We start from the raw sequence: 27,326 nt of genomic DNA, 5'->3' as shown, positions 1-27,326 counted from the left end.
CCCTTTCTCCCTCCCTCCCTCTTTCTCTGTCTGTTGCTCTCAAATAAATAAATAAAAATAAACAAAATATTTTAAGGCCAGGTGTCATGATGCACACTTTAATCCCAGCACTTGGGAGGCAGAGATAGGAGGATCACCATGAGTTCAAGGCCACCCTGAGAATACATAGTGAATTCCAGGTCAGCCTGGGCTAGAGTGAGACCCTACCTCAAAAAAAAAAAAAAACTTTTTTTAAAAGTTTTAATTCACTAATAAAATTGTAACACAGGGAAATTTTAGGACACTAAGAATTGTTGCTCACTCTTCAAAAAGCAGCTCAAATGCCATGATATCTTCCCTTACTCAAGTAAATTATTTTTATTCCCTCTCTGTATTTATAGCACTTTGTGAAGACCTCTTAGGAAAATTTAGCATAGTTACCATAATTATTGTTTTGACTAAGTCAAACAGCTGGGTATTTGGGGAAGGGGCCAGGATTTCATAGCCTGCCCAGATATCTTGTCTCTGTTTCCTGGGTGGAGAGAGAATAAGGACTACACATGCCCAGGAGGCTTTATCCTGATAGGATGGCACATATTCAAATACACATCTACACAATTACAGCTCCATATAAAACCACGACTGTCCCCTTTTTCCTAAAAGCATAAAACTAAAGTGTTTGGGCCAGGGAGGTGGCTCTGTGGGTAAAGTCCTTGTCACGCAAGCATGAGGACACAAGTCTAATCCTCAGCACCCATGTAAAATGCCAGGTGTGGTGGTGCATGTCTACAATCCCAGTGCTGGGGAAATGGGTACAGGACAATCCCTAGGACTTGATGACCAGCTAGTCTATCTAATCAAGTGAGTCTTAGATTCAAAGAGCCATTTATTTATTTATTTATTTGTGAGTGACAGACAGAGAGAGAAAGAGGCAGAGAGAGAGAGAATGGGCACGCCAGGGCCTCCAGCCACTGCAAACGAACTCCAGACACGTGCGCCCCCTTGTGCATCTGGCTAATGTGGGTCCTGGGGAACCGAGCCTTGAACCGGGGTCCTTAGGTTTCACAGGCAAGCACACAACCGCTAAGCCATCTCTCCAGCCCTCAAAGAGCTTTTTTATCTCAAAATATAAGGGGATGGGCTGGAGAGATGGCTGAGCGGTTAAGCGCTTGCCTGTGAAGGCTAAGGACCTCAGTTTGAGGCTTGACTCCCCAGGACCCACATATATATATATATGGGAGAGAGATTGAAGAAGACACTCCACATTGGCCTCTATATGCAAGCGTGCACACACTTGTTCCTACATTCATACAAGCACACATAATACAGGCCTACACAGCACAAATACAAAAATATAAATGTTGTGAGGTTTTGAGAGAAGGATATGGTCTAATTGGAGATCATCAAAGACCAGGACGTCAGGGACAACCACTGTAGTGGGGCCAAAGGACTTGAGGGCAGTCCTCACCCATCCAACAGCATTGGATGTCAGGTAAGGGAGGAACTGCATCTGAGAAGGAATCCACTGGTAGGGACCAAGGAAGTAGGTATCTTGAGGAGAGGAGCCTTTCTGCCTCAGCAGTGGCTTGACCTACAAGATCCTCGTGCTTAATATACAATTAATGAATACTGACCCAGTCTAAGAGTCAGGATTCACCAACAACACTAGCTTCAGACTTAATGGAATGCTCCTGAATGTTTGGTTGCTTGCATGAAGATGAAGTCCAGGGTTTGGACCAGGTGAAGGTTGTGTTGAAGTGATGTCAGTGGAGAGACTGGTTTTCTGGAAACAGAGACATAAGCAGGTCACCATGTTCCCTCTTGGTCACAAACTCCCTACAGGTGATCCTGCTGCGACACCCCCGAAGGCTATAACTCCCTCCTGACACTGATCCTTAAGCTAAAAGGACCGGATCTTTGACTTCCTGGGGCATTTAGATTTTAGATGCATGTGTGACCCGGAGGAAGTCTGCAATAGATGACGATACAGGTTTGTGATTTTTAATCTGAAGTCAAATAACTGGACTTTCTTGTAGCAGCCATACCCAGCAAACTGGAAAATTTAGAAGTAAAAATATTTTAGAGAGAGAAGAAGATCTCTGCTGCCCTCCGATGACCTCTGCTGCCTGTGTGAATGATGTCCTCAGTCTGTTGCCTATAGAAGAACTGAATGGAAAGTTCTATTTCCATTTTCTTCCAAGACATTTGTAGGACAAGGAAGATGATAGTGGGAGTATCGTTATTTATTTGTTTGTTTGTTTATTACTACTAAGGTGCCCTCTATGAAAAACAAACCCAAGCTATCCACCTACAGCACTAACCCAGGTGGGCCTGACCAGGGCAAGGTAGTGTTTGCTTTTTGCAGATATCTGAAGTGGGATCCATGGTAACCAGGTGTATCTGATGGCCACACATCTATGCCTCAGGACTTAGGAGAGCCATCACAAAGATAATGGATCAAGCTACCATTTAAAACCCTAACACACACTTTAAGCCAACTTGTCTGGTGACCTGGTATTTGGGCTTCAAGGACTTTAAGGAGTAAGAGAACAGCTGAACTGGTAACTGGGGATTTCCTGAGATGTGGGACTTTCTGTAAAAGCCTCACCGCTCCCCACGAACTAGGAGTGCCTTCCCTACCTTCCATTTTCTCATTGTTGATGCTGGCAACAGGTAACAAGACAGCGCATGCCCTTCTATCAAACTATCAAACTTTAGCCTACATCAGGATCCCCAAGGGCTCACTGAAATATACTGTTGGGTTCTACCTTTGAGTTTTAAATTCAGCAGATCTGGACAGAACCTGGAATTTTTTTTAAAATTTATTTATTTTCAAGCAGACAGAAACAAGAAAGATAGAGAAAATGGGAATGCCAGGGCCTCCAGCATCAGGAATTCAGATGCAAGCACCCCCTTTTCCCGTGCATCTGGCTTTACGTGAGTATTAGGGAACTGAACTTGGGTTTTCAGGCTTTGCAAGCAAGAACCCTAGCCACTGAGCCATCTCTCCAACCCAGAACAGGAGATCTCAGAACAAGTCCCTACTGCTGATTGCTACTGCTGGTCCAGTAACTACTTTTAAAAGCTACTGCTTTAGATCAGGACTTTAAAGATCATTCTCTACTATGTAGTGAGTTCAAAACCAGCCTTGGATACATGACACTTTGTCTCAAAAAAAATAAAAAATAGAGGAACCAGAAGAAGCACTGTTCTTCTAAATCCCTGGGTTCTTCTCTATGCATTGGGATCCCCCAATGATTTCTTTTAAACCTGTAACATGAAACAAAGTTTGAGGCCACTTTTCTAAAAGTTGCTGCTATCTCTATACTCAGGAAGTAAACTGAGTCCATTTCTTGACATGCATCCAACATGTATTTGTTGAACTATTATGAGTCAGGCACTATGCCAAAGGTTGTGTGGCTAAAATAGATTGATTTCTCCCTCAATGAGCTTATTAAGTAAAAATATAACATGAACAATAAAGAAACTTAATCTTCAATTTAAAACTGTGTTCATGCCTATAATCCCAGCACTTGGAAGAAAGGCAGAAAGATTGCCAGTTGGAGGGCAGCCTTGGCTGCACATTGAGACACTATGTCAAAAAAAAAAAAAATGGGGCTGGGCTTGATGATGCACACCTTTAATCCCAGCACTCAGGAGGCAGAGGTAGGAAGACTGCCATGAGTTCGAGGACACCCTGAGACTACATAGTAAGTTCCAGGTCAGTCTGGGCTAGAGTGAAACTCTACCCCTAAAAAAAGTGGGGGGGATAGGAGAGAGAGAGGGAAAAAAGCATTAATTAGAGTGTGGATGCTCAGCAGGGAGCTATCTTGGATGGACAGGTCACTGAAGATGTCTCCAAGGTGACATTTAAAGTGACGTCTGATAATAAGTAGTCAGCTACGCTGAGTGTAGGAAGAAAAACAACGCAAAGAAGAGACTGGTTCTCAGAATTATGGAGAAAGAAGTACTCCTGAAGGACTAAAGAGAGAACAAGTGGTGAGGGGAGAGGGAGGGCCATCTGCACAGTCCCCTCGGCTGAGAGAACAAGCTAGGGTTGGATTCTAAATACAAGAGCAAACCAGTGAGGAGAGCAACATTTATTTACCTCATATATTTTAATTGCCATGCAACCATAATTATGGGGTATAGAGTGATCTTTTGATATAGGCCTATAATATTATAGATCATGATATGATAAGGGTAATTAAGATGGTCACAGTGGCTCATGCCTGTAATCCTAGCACTCAGGAGGAGAATTCTGAGTTCAAGGCCAGCCTGGGCTACAGAGTGAGTTCCAGGTCAGCCTTGGTTAGAGTGAGACCCTGTTTCAAAACAAAATAAAACAATAGCCACAACAATAAAAAATAAAGATAATTAGCACTTCCATTACCTCAAACATGTATCATTTCTTTCCACTGGGAAGATTCAAAATCCTCTCTTTTAGCTATTTTGAAGTATATAATAATTATTAGCTGTATTCACTCTGCAGTGCCAGGAAGCACCAGAACATTTTTTAAAATTTAATTTATTAGTTTTCTTTTCAGCAAATACAGGCAGTTTGGTACCATTGTTTAGGCTCATCCATGATCTACCCCCTCCCAATGGACCCTCCTTGTTGATGTAAATGGGTCGTGCATTGTGGAATTAGCCCACAGTTATTGCACCAGAACATTTTAGTAACCACTGTTCATCCACCTTGACCCTTCTTAGCCTCGGAAATCTTAGTTCTACCTCCTTCTACAAGATTGAACTTTTTAGCTTCCTTTTTTTTTCTTCACTGAAAACATTAAGTATTCATCCTACTGCAGTATGGAGAAAAGATTGCTTAGGCTAGTGCCGCGGACTGACTCTCGGGGAGATCAGGACCGAGGGAGAATAAGGGCGAAGGCTCAAGGAGAACTCAGGATTCGGCGAGGAAATGACAGACAGACACACTCTAAGTTGAATATGCTGCTGCAATTTACTGAAGGTTTTATGAAGGTTTTATACAGATTGAACAGGGAAACTTAGCAAGCCAACAAGTGATCTTAGAAATCATTAATCTAAACATTCTTAAGTATTGTTCTATTGTAAGCATACATGTAATATTTATCAGGCAGGAATGTTCCCATTTTTTAAGAAGGACGTCTTGTCCCATTGACCATAGCTTTACATGAATAGAAGCTTGGGGTAAGGGATGTAAGGTGAACAATAGGTTATTTATTTCTTATAAACCGAGCAGAGAGCCATCTCTTTCTACTTATTAGATTATTTATATAATCTTTATATTTATTATAAAAGTGTTTCTATCCAAAAGACCACCAATATTTTAAGGCTGGTTTAATGCTTTCTAGGAATTCTTTTCTTTCTTATCTAGAGTATAAGCACCAAGGCTTACGTGTCCTTGCTAAGCGTTCCATAAATGGAAGAGAATGCCATAGCCTCCTTTTTTCTTTATAATTTACCCATCTATTACCGAATTCATCATATCCTCCCTCATAGGGGAGTGGAACTAAGTAGTTCCCAGCTCTGGGAGTCTACTATTTGCCCTTAATCAAGTACTAAACATATCCCCCAGGAAGTTTCCTGGTGGGAATGCCTAAGTTTTGTAACTCCTTTTCTGTAGAACTGTCATGCTTCTTATGAACATTACCAATTAACATTTCTACTTTCACTTTCTCAGGATCAGTATTGTCTTTAGTTATCATAAGCTGTTTCTATTCTACACCATCTAAAAACTGTCCTAGAGTTAATTTTTTATTCCTAGTAGAGTTATACATTTCCTCCATTGCCCTAATCATAGGAGGGGCACATTCAATACTCAAATTGTTTTTTGTACTCTGATTGCATGCATGATTAATAGTAAGCGTAGTGTAGAAACTAGCTGTTCTTTGACAAACAACTAGAAGGAAGCAGGAAAGAAACAGAGCGCAGAAAACAGCTCATTGGCGCCAGCAATCGGGTCTTTGTGACTTCTTGGGCAGCAGGAACCATTACAGTAACTGACTGCCAAGGGGTCACCGGGGGCATCCCTCCAAAGAGTGCTGGCCCTCTGTCCTCAGCTCTCTTCCAGTGCAGAAGCATCTCTGCTTGCTACACAGGCGAGGTCGCCGTGGACGTAGCAGGCTAGAGAGATGGCTCAACAGTTAAGGTGCTTACCTACAAAGAGTAATGACCCAAGTTCAATTCCCCAGTACCCATATCATGCCAGATGCACAAAGTGGCACATACATCTGGAGTTCCTTTTCAGTGGCTGAAGGCCCTGGCATGCCCATTCTCTCTGTCTGTTTCTCTCCTCCCTGTTTCTCTCTGCTTAAATATGAGTAAAAAACTTTAATAAAAAAAAAAACCAGGCATGGTAGCGCATGCCTTTAGTCCCAGCACTCGGGAGGCAGAGGTAGGAGGATCACCATGAGTTCAAGGCCATCCTGGGACTGCATAGTGAATTGCAGGTCAGCCTAGGCTAGAGTGAGACCCTACCTCCAAAAACAGAAAAAGGAAAAAAAAAAAAAAGAGATTGCAAGAATCCAAGGGCCACAGTTCTTGACCAAAGATCCACATTCTGGGGAGTCATAAAAATGCCTTTCCTGTGGGTTGCTGGGGACTCCTATGGGGGGATGCACATGGCTGTAGCTGTGAGGAGAGAGACACTGTAAGAATCCATCACCAGGGATGCAGTGGCTGGGCCTGCATCTCTCTTGTGTTCTGCAGATATTAAGTTACATGCATGGGCTTAACACCTGCTCCTCTGGCAGGGTGGACATGGGCTGGAGGCTGTTCTCGTGAGGAGCTTTGCAGTTCCCTGCTAGATGAGCTGGAAGCACTCGGGCTGGCTGCCAAGCAAAGCAGCCCAAGGCTCTGAGGCCCAGGGACCGGGGGCTCCAGGTGCACAGCCATCTACACTGTGTGGAGATCCTGAACCTTTCACCCAGACGGAGGGTCAGATTAAATGAGGCTGGCAGGGGCTGGAGACGTGGGGCGGGAGGACAGCAGCAGCAGTTTGGGGGAAAGCCTGCCCTGAGCAAGCAGGTGTGAAGTTCCTCAGGGTGAGAGAACTTTCCACTGGCAAGAAACTGTCAAAGGCCTGTGAGCAACAACTAAATCCTCCTGAAGAGGCAGCAATGTGCCTCTTAAACTTGACTGCCAAGGACTCTCACCTTGTCCTAAACTCCCAGAGAGGGAGAAGGTGGGCCTTATCTTATGGTTTTATAGTCAGGGAAACCAAAGCCCAGGGGAGGGCAGGGCTGCCTTCAGCTTAGAGTAAGGCTATCCAGTCAGATACCCCAGGTCCTTTTCACATCCTATTTCCTGCTCAGAATATTGCCTCCCCTAAAAGCGGCTCCCTAAAACAGCCATGAGACAGAGGATGGGGCTCTGAGCACCTTGTGTGGGACTTGGGGGGTAGAACTGACGTGGAAATAAAGGGGTCCAGTCATCTCCTCAACGCTAACACTTCCTGTGTGGCAGGTACCAGGCTACGTGTCAGGAACAAGAAAGGTCCTGACCAAGAGAAGGCAGTTGCTTGGGTACAGGGCCGTGTTTTCTTTATCTCTGTTCTATTAGAGCTGGTTGTAAAGTGGACACATAACATACAGTTGCTGTGAGAAATTAGTTAATCAATTTGCTGAGCAGGCCTAGCTAGCACTGGGAATTCCTTATCCATTTATTTTGCGTGTGTATGTGTGTGGTATGCATACATGTGTGTGGATATGTGTGTTGGTGAGTGTTGGGGGGGGTGCTGAACTCATGTTCTCATGCTTACGCAGCTAGTACTTAAGCCACAGAGCTATCTGCCTAGCCTCCTTACCCATTTTTTAAAAATTTTATGGGAGAGAGAGGGAGAGAGATAATTGGGGTGATAGAGCCTCTAGCTATCGCAATTGAACTCCAGATGCATGTGCCTCCTTGTGCGCATGTGCAACCTGGCGCACTTGAGTCGTCTTACTTGGGTTTACGTGGACTTTCAGGGTTGAATATGGCTCCTCAGGCTTCACAGGCAAGCACCTTAACCACTAAGCCATCTCTCCAGCCTGCCTTTCCTATTTTTGATATATGAAGGTATTTTCTCCCTAGATGACTCTGGAGTACATCTTGGGTAAAGTGGTGGAGATCTGGGGAGGAAAAAATATGAGGCGAGTATCAAAGCAAATAAAATGAAGAAAAAGAGGGGGCGCGGGCCGAGACGCGGGCTGAGCTGGGGAATACCGCCCCTACGTCCTTCCCACTAGCTGCATGAGCCCCAGGCCGGGGATGGCTGCTTCCTGGGAGACATGGTGAGTTCCGAATGTGTCAGACTGCTCATTGACGATAGGGCTAATCTGGAGGCACATGGTTGTCATTTTGGCACCCCCCTGCACGTTGCTTGTGCTTGTGAGCATCTGGACGGTGTCAAAGTGTTGCTCAATACAGGGGCCAATGTGAATGCAGCGAAACTCCATGAGACAGCTCTTCATCATGCAGCTGAGGTGAAGAATGTCAATGTATTCAAATGCTCATAGAATTGGGAGGCAACAGCTATGCCAGGCTTTCTTCCCGCCGGCTACACGTGGAGCAGCAGTGCCCCGGTCAAGAGCTTTGAGCACTGGGAAAAGACACCTCTGTCCTTGTCACAGCCCTGCGGGGTGAGTTTGAGGAAGGAGGCTGGAGAAAATCGCCAAGTTAAACATACCTCCCGGCTCATCCACTACCTTTCCTATAACTGAGCTGCAGGCCGGGGCCGAGCTGGCTGGTGACTTACCTGGCTGTCACTTTGCTGTCCCCGGCCTTGGGTCTGAAACACCATCATTGGCTGTAGACAGAACAATGGACCCTTTCTTTGGAGGAGATCTCTAAGGCCTCAAGAGTGTCTTGGGTCAGATTTGTGGGCATGACCCCTGCTGGTGCTCTGAAACTAATGCTGTCGCTCCGGGGTGGACCAAGCTCCGCAGTTTTCCTCTTCTCACCGACACCCTCGAAGGCACTCTCAAGACAGATGGGTCAAGGTGCACAAGGGAGGCCAGGCTAGGCTGGGGTCTTAGGACACAGCTGTCAATGTTCCTCTGTCTGGTGGCATGTCACAGAAGTATCAGGTCCCAGGTAGCCTGGGATGACCATTGTGCTGACCTGCCACCTGGACATCCTTTGTAGGGTAGCAGCTGGCATTTTCCCGGGTCTATCTGCACCCAGACTCTTGAAGCTACGACACTAGTAGAAGAGGTTGGGGCTACTCTAGCATCCCTAACATGCACGGATTCATCCATCTTTGCAGATGCTTCTGGAATATCTGTACTGCATAGCACATAAGTCCACAGCTTTGAACTGCATAGGAAGGTGGCTTATTAAGGCAGAAAAGAAGTTGTTCCCTTCCTACACATTCTATATTTCTATATTATGGGCTACTGGTTGAAACATTAAGTCCGGTGTTCAGACTACATTCTCCTAGTATTCTGTATAACAATAATAATGACAATAAACCCTACATGCAGCACACAGTTGCATGTGCATCTAGGGGATTTTGCACTGAAGACTCATACTGAGAAGAGCCTCTCCCATTCCATTGGTCTTAGCTGCGAATCCTGAACAGACCCATGTTTCTGCATGCCATGTGACAATGGTAACTTTTTAAGGAGCATTGACTTCTGCCTCTTTCTTCTTTGTAACAGAAACTTACCTCTAATGATGAAATCTGATAACCTCATCCAATATTCCTCTCAATCCCCAGTTGGGTCCCTACACCATTCTTGCTCAATAAAGTGGTTGAATGAAGTTCAAACCAAAAAAGGAGATGTAGATATTTGGGGTGCAAAAGAGCTCAAGAAAAATGTGATCACAGCATACTGGATACCCTAGGGCCAAAGCATTTCAGGGTCTTGCAGAAGTCACACTCTACCAGAACAGTCCTGGAGAGGGACTGAGATGTGAACATGAGGAAAGGGTCTCCTACATTTGCAGGAGATAAACAGACGATGGCAAATTGACAGCTCAAGAAAAAGCACTAGGTTAGCTTTCAGGTAGGTACGTGAAGGGCAGGAGTTAGAAGTGGTTATCCTCAGGGCTGGAGAGATGGCTTAGCGGTTAAGCGCTCGCCTGTGAAGCCTATGGACCCCGGTTCGAGGCTCGGTTCCCCAGGTCCCACGTTAGCCAGATGCACAAGGGGGCGCATGCGTCTGGAGTTCGTTTGCAGAGGCTGGAAGCCCTGGTGCGCCCATTCTCTCTCTCTCCCTCTATCTGTCTTTCTCTCTGTGTCTGTCACTCTCAAATAAATAATAAAAAAAAAAATATTTTAAGAAGTGGTTATCCTTAGGGAAAGGGACAGGAAATATGCTGTCTGAAGACTCATATCTCTCCTACATTGGTCTGCTGGCCCTGATTCCTTCCTCTGTGTGGACCCAGTGGCAATCAGACCTGAACCCTGTGGACAGCAAGCGCACTGAAACAGAAAGCAGGGACAAAGACAAGGCTGTGAAATGTGGAACAAGGGCAGGCCTTTGAACAGAGAGGATCGTGAGGCCCCCCGGGGTAGTGGCAAAGCAAACTTCCAAAATCAGAATCTTTGAAACTGGGACTTGATTTTCTGAGTTCAATGGGAAACTCCAATCAAATCAAAACTCTTTTTCTGAAATAATAGAAGAAGCCAAAAAGGGAGGCTCCGGTCAGGGTAAGTTCAAGGCTAATCTTTGGCTACTTTTTACTCAGATGGCTCTGTTTGGCCCAAACTAATTCACTTGCTCACAGCTTGAGGACATAGGAAAGAGTCCTTTAACAGAGAGAGGCTTGATGCAGAGGCACAGAACAGGACAGCAAGCTGGACCTGGTCTCGGTGACCATTTTGTAGCATTCCTCTGCCTGCAGTGGAGGGCGGTGAAGTCACAGTGGTTGAGCAACTTGTCCAAAGGCACAGAGAAGATGGAGAAGGGGACTCAGGGTAGGTATAGGGAAGATGGTGGGGGTACGAGCTAGCAGGCAACTGAGTTCAGGTGTTCTGCCTCCATCCCAGGTCTTTTCCTTCTTGAACCACTAGGGGAAAGGCAAGAGGGGCCGAGCAAGTGAGCCTTGGCTGAGATCTCTCCACAGACGTGGATTCTGGTCCAATTTCTTAGGAAATGTTTTAACCTTAGAAAGACATTTAACATTGAGTCTGAACTTTCTCATTTGTGAGCTAATAATACCATGTCCACATGGCCTAGATGAACACAGAAATACTAGTTCCACACCTGACTTAGCTTACATGCCTAGTAGGCTATTTTCATGCACAGTGAATGAAATTCTATGACTGAAAAGGCAGTCTTTACTGACACATCATCAAGTTTTCGTGCCATCCTAGAAAGCCAGGTTCCAAACTTAACAGCGAGCTTTCATGCTCATGTCACATCTGGAATATCTAATTCTAAACCCAGAAGTGAGAGGTCTACATATTTTTTTTTAATTTTTATTTATTTTTGTTATTTTAGAGAGAGAAAGAGAGAATTGGTGCACCAGGGCCTCAGCCATTGAAATCGAACTCCAGCCCCACCCCTCAGCGGGGTGGCGCTGGAGCTCACGGCGGCCCGGCGCCCCACCTCGGCCGCCGGGCCCGGAGGCGTCGGGCGGGGGCCGAGGAGCGGCCCGCGGAGCGACGGCGGCGGGAGGGCGAACCCTCGCCCGCGCGGAGCCCAGATTGTCCTGAACACCAGATGTCTGACAGCTTTTCTTGCAACATTAGCCATCATTTTTCACTGCCTCCAATATATCAAAATTGCTCCAGAAATTGGAGACATATTTGATATAAAAGGAAAAAAAAACCTGAACAAATGGACAATATGTCGATTACGAATACACCAACAAGTAATGATGCCTGTCTGAGCATTGTCCATAATTTAATGTGCCACAGACAAGGTGGAGAAAGTGAGACATTTGCCAAAAGAGCGATTGAAAGTCTGGTAAAGAAGCTGAAGGAGAAGAAAGATGAACTGGATTCTTTTTTTTTTTTTTTTTTTTATTTTATTTGAGAGCGACAGACACAGAGAGAAAGACAGATAGAGGGAGAGAGAGAGAATGGGCACGCCAGGGCTTCCAGCCTCTGCAAACGAACTCCAGACGCGTGCGCCCCCTTGTGCATCTGGCTAACGTGGGACCTGGGGAACCGAGCCTCGAACCGGGGTCCTTAGGCTTCACAGGCAAGCGCTTAACCGCTAAGCCATCTCTCCAGCCCAGAACTGGATTCTTTAATAACAGCTCTAACTACCAATGGAGCTCATCCTAGCAAATGTGTCACCATACAAAGGACATTGGATGGTAGACTTCAGGTGGCTGGTCGGAAAGGATTTCCTCATGTGATCTATGCTCGTCTGTGGAGGTGGCCTGATCTACATAAAAATGAACTAAAACATGTTAAATATTGTCAGTATGCATTTGACTTAAAATGTGATAGTGTCTGTGTTAATCCATATCACTATGAACGAGTTGTTTCTCCTGGAATTGATCTCTCAGGATTAACACTGCAGAGTAACGCCCCACCAAGTATGTTGGTAAAGGATGAATATGTTCATGACTTTGAGGGACAGCCCTCGTTACCTACTGAAGGACATTGAATTCAAACCATCCAGCACCCACCGAGTAATCGTGCCTCCACGGAGACATACAGCACCCCAGCTCTGTTAGCCCCATCTGAATCGAATGCTTCCAGCACCACCAACTTTCCCAACGTTCCTGTGGCTTCCACGAGTCAGCCTGCTAGTATTCTAGCGGGCAGCCATAGTGAAGGACTGTGGCAGATAGCTTCAGAGCCTCAGCCAGGACAGCAGCAGAATGGATTCACTGGTCAGCCAGCCACGTACCATCACAACAGCACTACCACCTGGACTGGAAGTAGGACTGCACCATACACACCTAATTTGCCTCACCACCAAAACGGCCACCTTCAGCACCACCCGCCTATGCCGCCCCATCCCGGACATTACTGGCCAGTTCACAATGAGCTTGCATTCCAGCCTCCCATTTCCAATCATCCTGCTCCTGAGTATTGGTGTTCCATTGCTTACTTTGAAATGGATGTTCAGGTAGGAGAGACATTTAAGGTTCCTTCAAGCTGCCCTATTGTAACTGTTGATGGATACGTGGATCCTTCTGGAGGAGATCGCTTTTGCTTGGGTCAACTCTCCAATGTCCACAGAACAGAAGCCATTGAAAAGAGCAAGGTTGCACATAGGCAAACGTGTGCAGCTGGAATGTAAAGGTGAAGGTGACGTTTGGGTCAGGTGCCTTAGCGACCATGCAGTCTTTGTACAGAGTTACTACTTAGACAGAGAAGCTGGACGTGCACCTGGAGATGCTGTTCATAAGATCTACCCAAGTGCATATATAAAGGTCTTTGATTTGCGTCAGTGTCATCGGCAGATGCAGCAGCAGGCAGCCACTGCGCAAGCTGCAGCTGCTGCACAGGCAGCGGCAGTGGCAGGAAACATCCCTGGTCCCGGATCAGTAGGTGGAATAGCGCCAGCTATCAGTCTGTCAGCTGCGGCCGGCATTGGTGTTGACGATCTCCGTCGCTTGTGCATACTCAGGATGAGCTTTGTGAAAGGCTGGGGACCGGATTACCCAAGACAGAGTATCAAAGAAACGCCATGCTGGATTGAGATTCACTTACATCGAGCCCTCCAGCTCCTAGATGAAGTACTTCACACCATGCCTATTGCAGACCCACAACCTTTAGACTGAGGTCTTTCACCGTGGGACCCTAGCCATTTTTAGGATGGTGGACTATGAAATATAGTCCTGTTTATTATCTGAAGATGGAATTCATTTTTGTTCTGCTGTATCTTTTCATAAAGGGTTGAAAATGTGTTTGCTGCCTTGCTCCTAGCAGACAGAAACTGGATTCAAACATTTTTTTTTTTCCTATTTTAAAACTTTTCAGGCATGGCTCAGAGCTTGAAGGTCAGGAAGAACTGATTGTTACTAAGTCTTTACCAGTTATTTATGAAGGAGTCATTCCACTGCTGGAAAATTTAGCCCTTTAAAATGTCCTAGAGCTTTTTCTATGCAGAACATCAGCATGTGTGTTATTCTACAGAATAAATTCAATATTGCTGATTTTGAAGGCAGAGAAGTTCTCAAAGTTAATTCACCTGTGTTACTTTGTGTGCAAGTTATTGTTGAACATACTTTACTTCAAAATACTGTGCCATGTGGGTGAGTTAATTTACTAAGAGCAACTTTACTATTTTAAAAATGAAATAGTCATGTATAATAACCTTTTATCCAAAATATTTTTTGCAAGTTTTAACTATTGAAAATAATTTCAATTTAGATTGTTGCAACTTTAGTTTTCTTTTTGCCAAGGCAAACACTAATATGTATGTATAAGGGTAATTCCTTAAAATTGTCAGACAAAAAAAAAATGTCATTTAAAATGCATTTGTTGTCCCTAATGGATAACTATTTATCAGGAAGTATACTTTCACCCTTTTGAATAGTAGATGGATTCTTCTATATTTCTAGGCGCAAAGTTGGTTGTTAAGCCTAGAGGAGGAATTTCTTTCCCTTTGTTAATTCATAGGGAAAGGTTTTGTATTTTTAAAAACACTAAAAGCAGTGTCTCTCTGCCTAATACTTCACTGTTCCGCAAGGTGGCAGTCCTTAAAGTAAATGATGAGTATTTTGGAAACTGCTAAATTCTATGTTAAATACTGTGCAGAATAATGGAAACATTGCAGTTCATAATAGGTAGTTTGAATATTTTTGTACTTGATTTGATGTGTGACTTTTTTTCATATACTGTTTAAATCATGTATGTTATGAAATCGAACTCCAAATGCTTGCACCACCTAGTGGTCATGTGCAACATTGCACTTGCCTCACTTTTCTGTGTCTGGCTTACATGGGATCTGGAGAGTAGAACATGGGTCCTTAGGCTTCACAGGCAAGTGTCTTAACCACTAAGAGGTTATAAGACCATGGCATACTTTCACCTTGAACGGCATGAAAACATCTAGGTTCAGTTACTTTGCCCGAAGGGTATCTATCTCACTGCAACCTAAAGAGCATCAAGGTACTAAAATGTGAGCTGACATCTACAAAAAGTGTCAGGAAGTCCTGTCTTGTGTGCCATGTGCAAATCATGCTTATCTTTCTGGGACACCTTATATTCTTTCTCCTGTAGGAAGAATGTTCCCGGATTCCACCCCTGAGTTCTGTGTTTTTCCCCAGTGATTGGAATTCTCTGTCCATGTTTCATGCCTTTAAATACATGAATTTCAAGAATCTTGACTTTTTTTTTTAATATTTTTTTTAAATTTTTTTTTTTATTTGAGAGCAACAGACAGAGAGAGAAAGACAGGTAGAGGGAGAGAGAGGGAATGGGCATGCCAGGGCTTCCAGCCTCTGCAAACGAACTCCAGACGCGTGCGCCCCCTTGTGCATCTGGCTAACGTGGGACCTGGGGAACCGAGCCTCGAACCAGGGTCCTTAGGCTTCACAGGCAAGCGCTTAACCACTAAGCCATCTCTCCAGCCCAAGAATCTTGACTTTTTAAAAAATGTTTTATTTATAGAAGTGTGTGTGTGTGTGTGTGTGTGTGTGTGAGAGAGAGAGAGAGAGACAGAGAGAGACAGAGAGAGAGAGAGAGAGAGAGAAATGGAGGGAGGAAAGAAGAGAGAGACAGCAGAATGGATGTACCTGTGCCTTCTGCCCGTGCAAACTCCAGACACATGCACAACTTGGTGCATCTGGCTTTACATGGGTACTGGGGACTTGAACCCAGGCCACAGGCTTTGTAAGAAAGCACCTTTAAGCACTGAGAAATCTCTCCAGTCCCAAGAATCTTGACGTCTTTTCCACCCTCCTCTATTCAATTAAAAAAAAATTTAAGAGCCGGACGTGGTGGCACACGCCTTTAATCCCAGCACTCGGGAGGCAGAGGTAGGAGGATCTCCGAGAGTTCGAGGCCACCCTGAGACTACATAGTGAATTCCAGGTCAGCCTGAGCCAGAGTGAAACCCTACCTCGAAAAACCAAAAAAAAAAAAAAAAAAAATTATATTTATTTGCAAGCAGAGATAAAGAGATAGAGAGGAAACAGACAGAGAGACAATGGGTGCACCAGGGCCTCTTGCCATTGCAAATGAACTCCAGATGCATGCGCCCCTTTGTGCATCTGGCTTACATGGGTCCTGGAGAATCAAACCTGGGTTCTTTGGCTTCACAGGCAAGTGCCTTAACCATTAAGCCATCTCTCCAGCTCCTCTGTTTAATTTTTTAATATTTTATTTACTTATTTGAGAGAGAGAAGCAGATATATGGAGAGAGAGAAAGAAAGAGAGAAAGAAATGGAAAGAGAGAGAGAATGTGCATTCTAGGACCTCTATCCACTGCAAATGAACTCCAGACACATGTGCTACCTTGTGCATCTGGCTTTATGTGGGTACTGGAGAATCAAAACCAGATCCTTAGACTTTGCAGGCAAGCACATTAACTGCTGAGCCATCTCTCCAGCCCCTCTCTTCAATTTTTTTTTTTTTTAAATAGCCCTTTCTTTAATTACTGCTCCTTCACCACCATGATAGGGCATACTGATTGCATCTGCATCTGTTGTATCATTCCAAGAGCCAGCTGTCTGATCTTGATGAGTACACCTTGAACCCAATAAACACTCACTTCTAAACAGCTCCAGACATTCCACATGGGCTACAGTTTTGTGGTCTTGCCATCATACAAATTTTCTAAAGGTATTTTAAGTGAAGCAAGGTGTGGTGACACACACTTTTAATCCCAGCACTCAGTAGGCTGAGGTAGGAGGATCACCATGTGTTTGAGGTCAGCCTGGGCTATAGAGTGAGTTCTAGGTCAGCCTGGGCTAGAATGAGACCTCCAGAAAAACAAACAAACAAACAAAAAAGATACTTTCAGTGAATCATCATGTCCTCTCCTCTTCACCTGCTGAGTTCGACTTCTACTCTGATTGCCCATGAAGCTGAACAATCCTTCATAAAAATGCAAGAGAAGGGCTAGAGAGATGTGTAGAGAAGCGTAAGGACCATGTTGGACTCTCCAGATCTGTCCTAAACCAGATGCACAAAGGTGAGGCAAGAGCAAGGTTGCACATTCCCACTAGGTGGCGCAAGTGTCTGCAGTGTGATTTGAGTGGCTGAGGCCCTGGCATGCCAATTCTCTCTCTTTCTCTGTCTCTCTCAAATTAAAAAATAAATAAATAAAAATAAAGCAAGAGAAAATATGACCTATGCCACCACCTCCGAGGCTACCTTCCAAATACCTTGTTCTTATCTGTTATGCCACTCCTGTTTGTCTAGGCTTGCTAACCCTTCATATGTAAAACTTTTATCTTTCCATTTGCCTCCAGCATTTGGATTATCAAGATGGTATTCCTTAGCTAACCTTCTGTATGCCTTCTTCAGCTCATCCTCACTGGCACCAGACAGGATGCCCAGGTTATGGAACAGCTTCCTGTAGGCCACAGTGTCATGGTGGCCTTCTGGGCAGTACTCAGAGAGGAAGGAAGCAGTTCAGGCCAAGGGCAAAAGCCAGTTTTCTTTTCTTTTCTTTTTTTTTTCTTTCTTTAGTCATTCATTCATTCATTTGTATATGTGTGTGTGGTGAGGACCAGGGTTCCTGGCTGCTGCAAATGAACAACAGTCCAGCTTCATGTGGGTGGCTGGGGAATTGAATCCAGGCTGGCTTTGCAAGGAAGCACCTTGAATCACTGAACAAACTTTCTATGACTGAAATTCAAGTTTGATGTTCAGCATACCAAGTTTCTTCATTATAAGAACATTTCAACATATAAATATTAAAAATTATACATATGACACCAGTTTCCATGCTTATGTGCCCATGTTTAACTATTATTATTTTTCTTTTTTTTATTAAGTAATGTATGTTTTATTTGTAATGTATGTTATGCCTAAAGATCTAAAACCATATACACATGATCAAGATGCACACACGGGGCTGGAAAGATGGCTAAGGACCCTAGTTCAAGGCTCAAGTCCCCAGGATCCATGTTAGCCAGATGCACAATGGGGTGCACGCATCTGGAGTTCATTTGCAGTGTCTGGAGGCCCTGGCATGCCCATTCTCTCTTTCTCTCTGTCTCTCTGCCTCTTTCTCTCTCTCTCTCTCTCTCTCTGTCACTCTCAAATAAATAAATAAAAATAAACAACAAAAAGATGCACACACCAAAAAATGTTATTTCCAGGCTGCAGGGATGGTTTAGCAGTTAAGGCATTTGCCTGCAAAGCCAAAGGACCCAGGTTCAATTCCCCAGGACCCACATTAGCCAGATGCACAAGGGGGCGCAGGCATCTGGAGTTCATTTGCAGTGGCTGGAGGCCCTGGTGTGCCCATTCTCTCTCTCTGTCTCCCGCCCTCTCCTTCTTTCTCTGTCAAATAAATGAATAGATAAATATAACATATTTAAAAAACAAAAAAATTATTTCCATGCCTGTTACATAGTTTACATACCTGATAAGTTATTTCTATGTATAGAGAGCCAATTTCTATCACTTAAAAGCCAATCTCCACATTCCATATTTGTACATTGAGATCCCATGGCTAGAGTATAATGTTCATACTTGTAAAGCCAGTCTTTGTGCTTGGTGATTAGATAGTACTAATTAGATAGGTCCTGCTGTTATGATGAAAAGTCAAATCACTATTTTGAGATCTGCTTTATTTACTCAGATATTTTTTTCCATATTAGCCCAGGTTTCTTACTTAGTTAAGAAAATTCCATTTCTATAGATTGGCTTTCATGAATGAAAGGCCTTATGTTCTGCCTAAAATTCTAGGCTTCATATTTGGAAAGAAAAATTTTTTGTAAAGATGGCTAGGTTTCATAGCTGGTAGTCCAGATGGTGTGATTCCAGGCTCAGGTCCCAACCTCCAGGTGAGAGCCCAGTCCTGAAGGGAGAGCCTTCACACAGGCTCCATGGCATGCCAAGAAAGCCTTATTTCATGCTGAGCTAAGATGGTGAAAACTCACTTAGGAAGATTAAGGTCCCATCTCACAGTGTCAGATGTTATGCCTGGAAAAGTTCAAACCTTGAGCTATCCTTGGATTCTGAATTCCCAACCATGAAGGGCTACATTCTATGTAGGATAGGAGAGTATTCAGGCTTAAAGGTACAGGTACTTGCCTAGAGGTTTATTCTGTTGCTATGGAGTTGAACTTCATGGATTGTATTATATTATGTGTTTGGTAAGGTAGACTTCACATCTACAACACATAAACACCTGAAATTTCATATAACACTCCTGCAGTGCTACACTCTATGATTTGGAGGCTAGATTTCACACCTACAGTTTGATTCCTTTCCTGGAATGCCAAGTTAAATAATGGTGGTAGCTGGGTGTGGTGGCACACACCATTAATCCCGGTACTGGGGAGGCTAATGTAGGAGAATGGCCATGAGTTCAAGGCCAGTCTGAGACTACCTAGTGAATTCCAGGTCAGCCTGGGCTAGAGTGAGACGCTATCTAGAAAAACAAAAACAAACAAACAAAATGATAGTGGTATCTGTTTCCATTCTTAGATGATATGATTAGATGCATAGACTACCAACTTTTCATGCCTCAGGCACCAGGTTGTATTTCTCAGGCAGTCAACTTCTATGATGAGAAATAAGCTTAAGGGCTGTCATGGCATATACCATACTTACAAAACCATGCTCCATGCCATGTGCCTTTCATTCCTGAAAAACCTAAGTTTCATGCTTGCAGATAGAGATCTCAATATACAGTGCCAAGTTACATGATTTTAGGGTCAAAATCATTCTAGAAATTGAGTCTTCACAAATAGAATACCAGTTTCCATGCTGACATAAAATGTCAAGTTCTATGCCTGGAGGAACAGTTTTATGAATGGGAATTCAATTCCATGCCTGGAGGTGACTTTTACACATATGTATTCAAGTCTCACACCTAGAAGGCCAAGTTCCCAATGTACATGCCATATTATGTTTCTGCAGATCAACATTCTTGAGTACAATTCCTTGATGTTCAGTTTCTACACTTAAAAGGCCATACTTGAGATCTATATGGCCAGGCTTAATACCCATGAGCCAGATGACATGACTCTTGGTTAAGTTTTCACTTAAGTAAGTCCATGGCTCAAATTTGCACAGGAGTTTCTCAAAGACAGCAACTACAGTATATATAGAAGTCTTGCCTCCATGGAATGGGCCCAGGATTCACAGAAGCAGCCCATGATGCACAACCAGAGGTTGTTTCATGCCAAGAGAGGCATCTCTGAGGTGACAGTCCATGTCTGGAAAGTCTGATTCCATATAGAGGATGGGGCTCCATGCTTGAAGGGAAAAGATCTATGTCCAGTGGGCTATATGGAAGACCAGATCATAAGTGTATACTTCCTATAGGAGTATCAGGTTCTATGTTTAGAGCCGAGATTCCATTATATGGATTGTAGGTTTCCAGCCTTGGAGAATAGGTTACATATCTGGGATTTTTAAAAGAATCAACTTCCAGTTTCATTCCCATGAGGCCCCTCTGAGACTACATAGTGAATTCCAGGTTAGCCTAGGCTAGTGCAAGATTCTACCTTAAAAAAAAAAACGTATCTCTCTTATTGTGTATCTGTGGCCAAGGAATTATTTTGTCTTGACGTTTTTACCTCCCCTTTCACAATTACCATTCTCTATTTTACTGAATAAAAGAAAGAGTCAATGAATGCCATAGGCTTATCATACAGGTGAATGTAATTGGGAGCTACTGCATGGAATTTAATAACTTCCAGAATTATAATGAGATAAATCAATATGCTTAATTAGGGGAGCCTCCTTTCTTTTTTTTTTTTTAAATTATTTATTTATTTGACAGCGAGAAAGACAGACAGAGAGAGAGAGATTGGGCGCGCCAGGGCTTCCAGCCTCTGCAAACGAACTCCAGATGCGTGCGCCCCCTTGTGCATCTGGCTAACGTGGGACCTGGGGAACTGAGCCTCGAACCGGGGTCCTTAGGCTTCACAGGCAAGCGCTTAACGGCTAAGCCATCTCTCCAGCCCGGGAGCCTCCTTTCTTAGTTGTCCTGCATCAGGACTACATGACCTTGTCTGTTTTCTCAGTCTTTCTGTTCAGGATGAAGCACAGAAGGTATTTGGAGCGAAGTGGCAGGTGTAATGGCAAGTTATGGTTAATGATTTTCTTCTTCCGCCATCTGACTTCGTCAAAGAGTAAATACTGCTACTAGAGGTGGATCTGAGAGAGCAAAGGAGAGACGCCTGTGCAAGCATGAAGACCTGAGGGGGTGCTCAAGACCACCTCAATTCGAATCTCCAGAACCCACATAAGCAGCTTGGGCATGGCCACACACAGTCCCGTGGGGCACAGAGACTGCAGAATTGCTACGGCTTGCAAGCAGCAAACTATGAGATCATTAAAATATCCTGTCATAAGAGAAAACAGGCAGATGAGCGATAGAGATGACCCCATGAGCACTAGTGCAGGGGCTGCCAAATCAGCACATATGTGTGCATACAACACACACCCCACACCGTAAGTATGACACACATGCAAAGGTAAAGTATTAAAATCATCTAAAATTAGAAATCAAGCCGGACATGGTGGCACACGCCTTTAATCCCAGCACTCAGGAGGCAGAGGTAGGAGGATCGCTGTGAGTTCAAGGCCACCCTGACTACATAGTGAATTTCAGGTCAGCCTAAACTAGAGTGAGACCCTACCTTGAAAAACAAAAAGAAGAAGTGGAGGAGGCAGAGGAGGAAATCAGAGACCTCCCCTGAGTATCCTTCCTTGTTTAGGTGCCTCTGAGCTCCCATCGGGCTGGACCCTATGTTGCAGATAAGTGCATGGGGGCTCAGGTGGACCCTCCATCACCCTATGGGATGTGGCTTTTCAGTTACTGGGAGTGGAGACTTGATACTCACAGTATGTTATTTGCTAAGAAGTGCTTATAAATAGCAGCCTGAAACCTTTTATCTTATTTGTTCATTTAGAAACAAAACAGTTGAGGCCTTATCTTAATGCATGTGGTATTCCGGTTGTAACCAGCAGAGCTTTTAGTTAAAAGAAAGTGACAGAAGGCCAGGAGTGTTAGTTTTGCTTTCAACCAACCCATAAAATGGAGATGAGGGACTAGATTAAATACTAAAACAGAGAGCTAATCCCTTAGCAGCCTGTGGGAGTTAGAAGCGGAGGCTCTTGTGAGTGAATAAACACCCTTTGGAGGTAATGAATCTCAAAAGGTCCCTCCACTAGAGCAGCCAGTGCTACTGTATCCTAGATGGTGCCTGGATAGACTAAGAGAGTATCCTTGACTTTATTCACCAAGTCAGGTATGGACAGGGTAGCTGTGACCCCGAGTCTCTTTGTCATTCCCTAAGCCTATGAAGCCCTCCAGGCTAGTTCAGCCCACATTATTCTCTTTCAGTGCCCACTTCTTCATTCTGGTACTTGATCATGTGCTGCCTGATCTTGTTAGTTGATTGCTTCATATGTGTATGTCTTGTTTCCTTGGAGGAAATTAATGGGCTATGATGATTGTCTCAGTAAATTTTGTTATACTGTATATGGTAATGGACCACCATTACTTCCATAGAAATATCACAGAATGCTCTAGAATGGGAGAGTTGACATCTCAGTTCTGGAAGGACTAGCTTCTTCCTAGGGCTTTATGAGATATTTTCCCAATATATTGTCATGATACCAGGAAAGATGAAAAAAGAAAATGTGAAGTGTAAAAGTTGCCAGGTTCCCTAAAAATATCTGACTGCTGAGAAAGGGAGGTTTGTCAGCAGCAGGTGAGCACTTACGGGAGGAAGCCCTGGGCCCTGTGTGTCTTCTCTCTTATAGACAGGCCCCTCACTTCCCAGTTGAGTTGTGGGCTTCAGTAGTGGGCAATACCAATGCCCAGGTGTTGAATGAATAGGAAAGTCCAAGCATATGACTTCCAAGCCAAAATTGAAATAAGAAAAAGTCTCAGAGTTCGTTCACAATAATTTTAAAGTGAGGAAATTAAGGAAATGAAGAAGTCTTTCTTAGTTTCTGAAATAGAAGGATAAAAGTTAACTATAAAGATCCTTCCTAGAGCCAGGTGTGGTGGCTCATACCTTGAGTCCCAGCACCCTGGAGGCAGAGGTAGGAGGATCACCGTGAGTTTGAGGCCAGCCTGAGACTACATAGTGAATTCCAGGCCAGTCTGAGCTATACAGAGTTCCTACCTCAAAAACTGAAAATAAATTAAATTAAAAGATCTTGTCTGGTTTCAGAAGGTATCATGGTGCTGGAAAGAAGTGACCAAAGTGCCCAGTACTGCAATATCTCTATCACACTTTCTAAGGCTCAGGGTCTAATGTAGAAGAGGTGGCAGAAAGAATGTAAGAGTCAAAGGAAGGATAGGACTCCTTACAACATGCTCCTCCAAACACAAACTGGCCTGGATATCCATGATCTCACAGTGCCTGACACTACCTACACAAGACCATCAAAAGAGGAAGAAAAGATCATGACATCAAAATAAGAGAGACTGATTGACAGGGGGAGGGGATATGATGGGGAACGGAGTTTCAAAGGGGAAAGTTGGGGGAGGGAGGTTATTACCATGGGATATTTTTTATAATCATAGAAGTTGTTAATAAAAATTTGAAAAAAAATCATGTATGGTAACACAAAGAAGCTAGGATGGCAAAGCTTTCTTTAAAATTTCTTCCTGTCCTTACCTATCTTTTCTTAGGTTGGGTCTCATTCTAGTCCAGATTGACCTGGAAGTTACTCCTTAGCCCAGGTGGGTCTCAAATTCACGGTGCTCAGCCTCCTCTGTACTAGGATTAAAGATGTCTACCACCATGGTCAGCTCTGGAAACATATTCTCTAAAGAGTTTGAATTAAAAAAAAAAGAGTTTAAATTTAGAAAATATGTACAAAGTTGATACATCCTCTCTGAAAAGGACTTCATGCCTAAGTGACACTGGCTTGGCTGTGTAGTCCCACCCAGGATAATACTTTCCCCTTAACTGTGCAGGGTGTCTAGCTCAAAGTCCATGGGACTGGTCCCTAATCTACAATCATCTGTAATTTGTCTTTTTTTTTTTTTTAACATTCCTTTAATTGGCACACAAATTAACAATAGTTGTGCTGTTTTCTCAACAATGAAATTTTTTAAAAAATTGTAATTCAACAGTCAGAGACTACACAAAAGAATAGAAAAGTCGAGGCTGGAGTTGGGGGACGGCTCAGCAGTTTAAGTGCTTGCCACACAATCATGAGGACCTGAGTTGAGATCCTTGGCACCCGTGCAAAATGCTAAGTGTGGTGGCATGTGCCTGCAATCCCAGCACTAGGGAGGCAAGCAGGCAAACACTTGGGGTCGTAGGCTAGTTTGTCAGGTTCAATCTGTGTGCTCCAGTTTCAGCCACTGACCCAGTCTCAAAAGGTAAACTGGAAAGTGATGGAGAAAAACTCTAGCATCGACCTCTGCTTTCCACATGCACACACACATACACACACACACACACACACGTGTGTGCTCACACAGATACAAGTATGCATACAACATGTGCATGTGAAAAAAAAAAGAAAATTCCAATGTTTAGAAGAGGCCCCTCAGGAATCATATGCTTTGTGCTTCCACAACAAAGCCGAACAAGGACATAGATGAGAATCTGGGGCTCACAAGATGCCCAAAAATTAAAAATGCAACATCTGGGGGAAGTGAGATAATTCAGTCAGGAAGGTGCTTGCTTTGCAGGCATGAGGACCTGAGTTCAACTCCCAGAACACATACAAGAAATCCAGACAGCTGGGCATGGTGGCACATGCCTTTAATCCCAGCACTCGGGAGGCAGAGGTAGGAGAATCTCGGTGAGTTCAAAGCCACCCTGAGACTATATAGTGAATTCCAGGTAGGCCTGAGCTAGAGTGAAACCCTACCTGGAAAAATAAAAAAATAAAAATTAAAAAAAAAAAACAGGGCTGGAGAGATGGCTTAGCGGTTAAGCGCTTGCCTGTGAAGCCTAAGGACCCCGGTTCGAGGCTCGGTTCCCCAGGTCCCACGTTAGCCAGATGCACAAGGGGGTGCACGCGTCTGGAGTTCATTTGCAGTGGCTGGAAGCCCTGGCGCGCCCATTCTCTCTCTCTTCCTCTATCTGTCTTTCTCTCTGTGTCTGTTGTTCTCAAATAAATAAATTAAAAAAAAAAAAAAACAGACATGGTGGCATATGCTTGTTGTCCCAGTGTTGGAGAGGTGGAGACTTTCAGTTCCTGGGACCTATTGGCCATCCAGTCTGGTGTAATTGATGAGTGCCAGGCCAGTGAGAGACTCTGTCTCAAAAAAAAGGTAGACACTGAGGCTGGAGAGACAGCTTGCGGCACTTGCTGGAAATGCCTAACAACCCACATTCGATTCCCAGCTCCCACATATAGCCATAGGCACAAAGTAGTACATGCATCTGGAGTCCATTTGCAGCAGCTAGATGTCCTGGCATGCTCATCCATATTACCTATCCCCACTTCTCCTCTTGCAAATACACATGCGTGTGTACACACACACATATGGTAGACATCAGCGGAGGAACAACTGCAGCCCCGGGTTGAGAGAAAGACTCCATCACAAAACACAGGTGAAAGCCGGGCGTGGTGGCGCACGCCTTTAATCCCAGCACTCGGGAGGCAGAGGTAGGAGGATCACTGAGAGTTCGAGGCCACCCTGAAACTCCATAGTGAATTCCAGGTCAGCCTGAGCCAGAGTGAGACCATACCTCGAAAAACCAAAAAAAAAAAAAAAAAAAAAAAAAAACCCACAGGTGAGAGCGGCAGAGGCAGAGGACAGTGGCCTCCACATGTGTGTGTACCAGACATGCACATCTTCACACATATGTGTATATACCACACACACATCACATATCACACATACTCCACACACACACCAAAAAAGTACTAGTATGACTATATAATGTTGGCTATTTTATTGATCTATTTAGGACAACAGAATCTAATTGAATCTATTAGCCATAACCACATTAAATGGTCAGTTTTGGGGGTTGTTCATTTCTGTAGAAGATGGGTTTGTATTTAATTTTTGAACATAGATATCAAAACCATGTCTTTTTGTTACACATAAGGCAAAATGTTTTCTAAATCAGAAATTTCCAAGGCTAAGGCAGACCATAATAATTTATTTGGCGTTTTTTTTGTTGTTGTTGTTGTTTGTTTTTTTTTTAGTTTTTTTGTTTTCTAAGGTAGCGTCTCACTCTAGCTCAGGCTGACCTGGAATTCACTATGCAGTCTCAGGGTGGCCTTGAACTCTCGGCAATCCTCCTACCTCTGCCTCCCAAGTGCTGGGATTAAAGGCGTGTGCCACCACGCCCAGCTTTATCTGGTTTTTGAACACTCCTACCAACACTGGTTACTAGAAAGATTTATTTAGAAAGGGCTCCCAAGTTATTGGTTAAAGCAGAGAACAGAGCCTTCACTTTGAAAAGAATATTAACATTTAAAATTTTTATTTACTTGTTATTTGCAGACAGAGAGATAGAGACAGAGTGAGAGGAGAGAGAGAGAATATGGGCATACCAGGGCCTCTAGCTGCTACAGATAAATTCCAGATGCATGTGCCACTTTGTGCATCTGGCTTTATGTGGGTACTGGGGAATCAAACCCCAGTCATTAGGCTTTGCAGACAAACGCCTAAATCACTGAGCCATCTCCCCAGCACAACGTTAACATTTTTATCTGCTATGTCAAGAGCCACCCACGTTGCTTTGATGGTAATCTAGAGACACTGGAGTGGGGCTTTTGCCAGGGCAGCTTGGGCAGCGTCAGACTTTAGGGTAAGCCATCATTGGAGCTGGAGGCCTGTTCTCCCTTTGGAGGTGGGGCATCATCCCTACAGTTGTTTTCCTTTTGGCAGAGGGGACAGAGCCCTGGTAGAACCCTGCCTGGGCAGCTCTATGGTTTCCCAGAGCTGTGGAACCTTGTGCATCTAGCTTACATGGGTCCTGGGGAATCGAACCGAGGTCCTTTGGCTTTGTAGGAAAATGCCTTAACCGCTAAGCCATCGATATATTTCTTTTACTTGGGGTTTCTCTGAGGTAGTAAGTTGGTATCTCCCTGGGGAAATATATCACCCTGCCCAAGGCAAATGTCATTACATTAGTTGGGTTTGCTCCCTTGTCTGTAATGTTTTCTCCTGGGCCTTTGTACTGCTTCTGTCTTATCCCAAAAGATAGAATATCCCAAAAGCCAAATTTCAAATGAGCGTGGAGTGCCTGGAGAGCCACTGCCTGCCTCTGCAGCCTCGGCCTGCCATCTGGAACAGACTAACCGATCAAGTAACCACTGAGCAATAGTGGGCTTTAGAATTTGTAGTAGTCTTTCATTATAGTAAACCAAATCATATGCATCCCATCTTTCTTTAAGTTTT

General features: G+C 44.1%; 1 protein-coding gene across 1 annotated transcript; it reads left to right on the top strand.

The window, feature by feature from the left end:
* The first annotated feature begins 11,580 nt into the window (after window positions 1-11,580).
* LOC123463426 (mothers against decapentaplegic homolog 4-like) lies at window positions 11,581-14,128 on the top strand. Its single transcript, XM_045158774.1, is given in 3 exon segments — window positions 11,581-11,885; window positions 12,132-13,106; window positions 13,108-14,128. Coding segments are annotated over 3 exon segments (1,659 nt in total). The 5' UTR covers window positions 11,581-11,729; the 3' UTR covers window positions 13,636-14,128.
* Window positions 14,129-27,326: the final 13,198 nt, after the last annotated feature.

Source organism: Jaculus jaculus, chromosome 1, assembly GCF_020740685.1.
Source record: "Jaculus jaculus isolate mJacJac1 chromosome 1, mJacJac1.mat.Y.cur, whole genome shotgun sequence".
NCBI lineage: Eukaryota > Metazoa > Chordata > Mammalia > Rodentia > Dipodidae > Jaculus > Jaculus jaculus.
The sequence above is the reverse complement of the archived record's forward strand: the minus strand, read 5'-3'. Positions and strand labels throughout refer to the sequence as shown.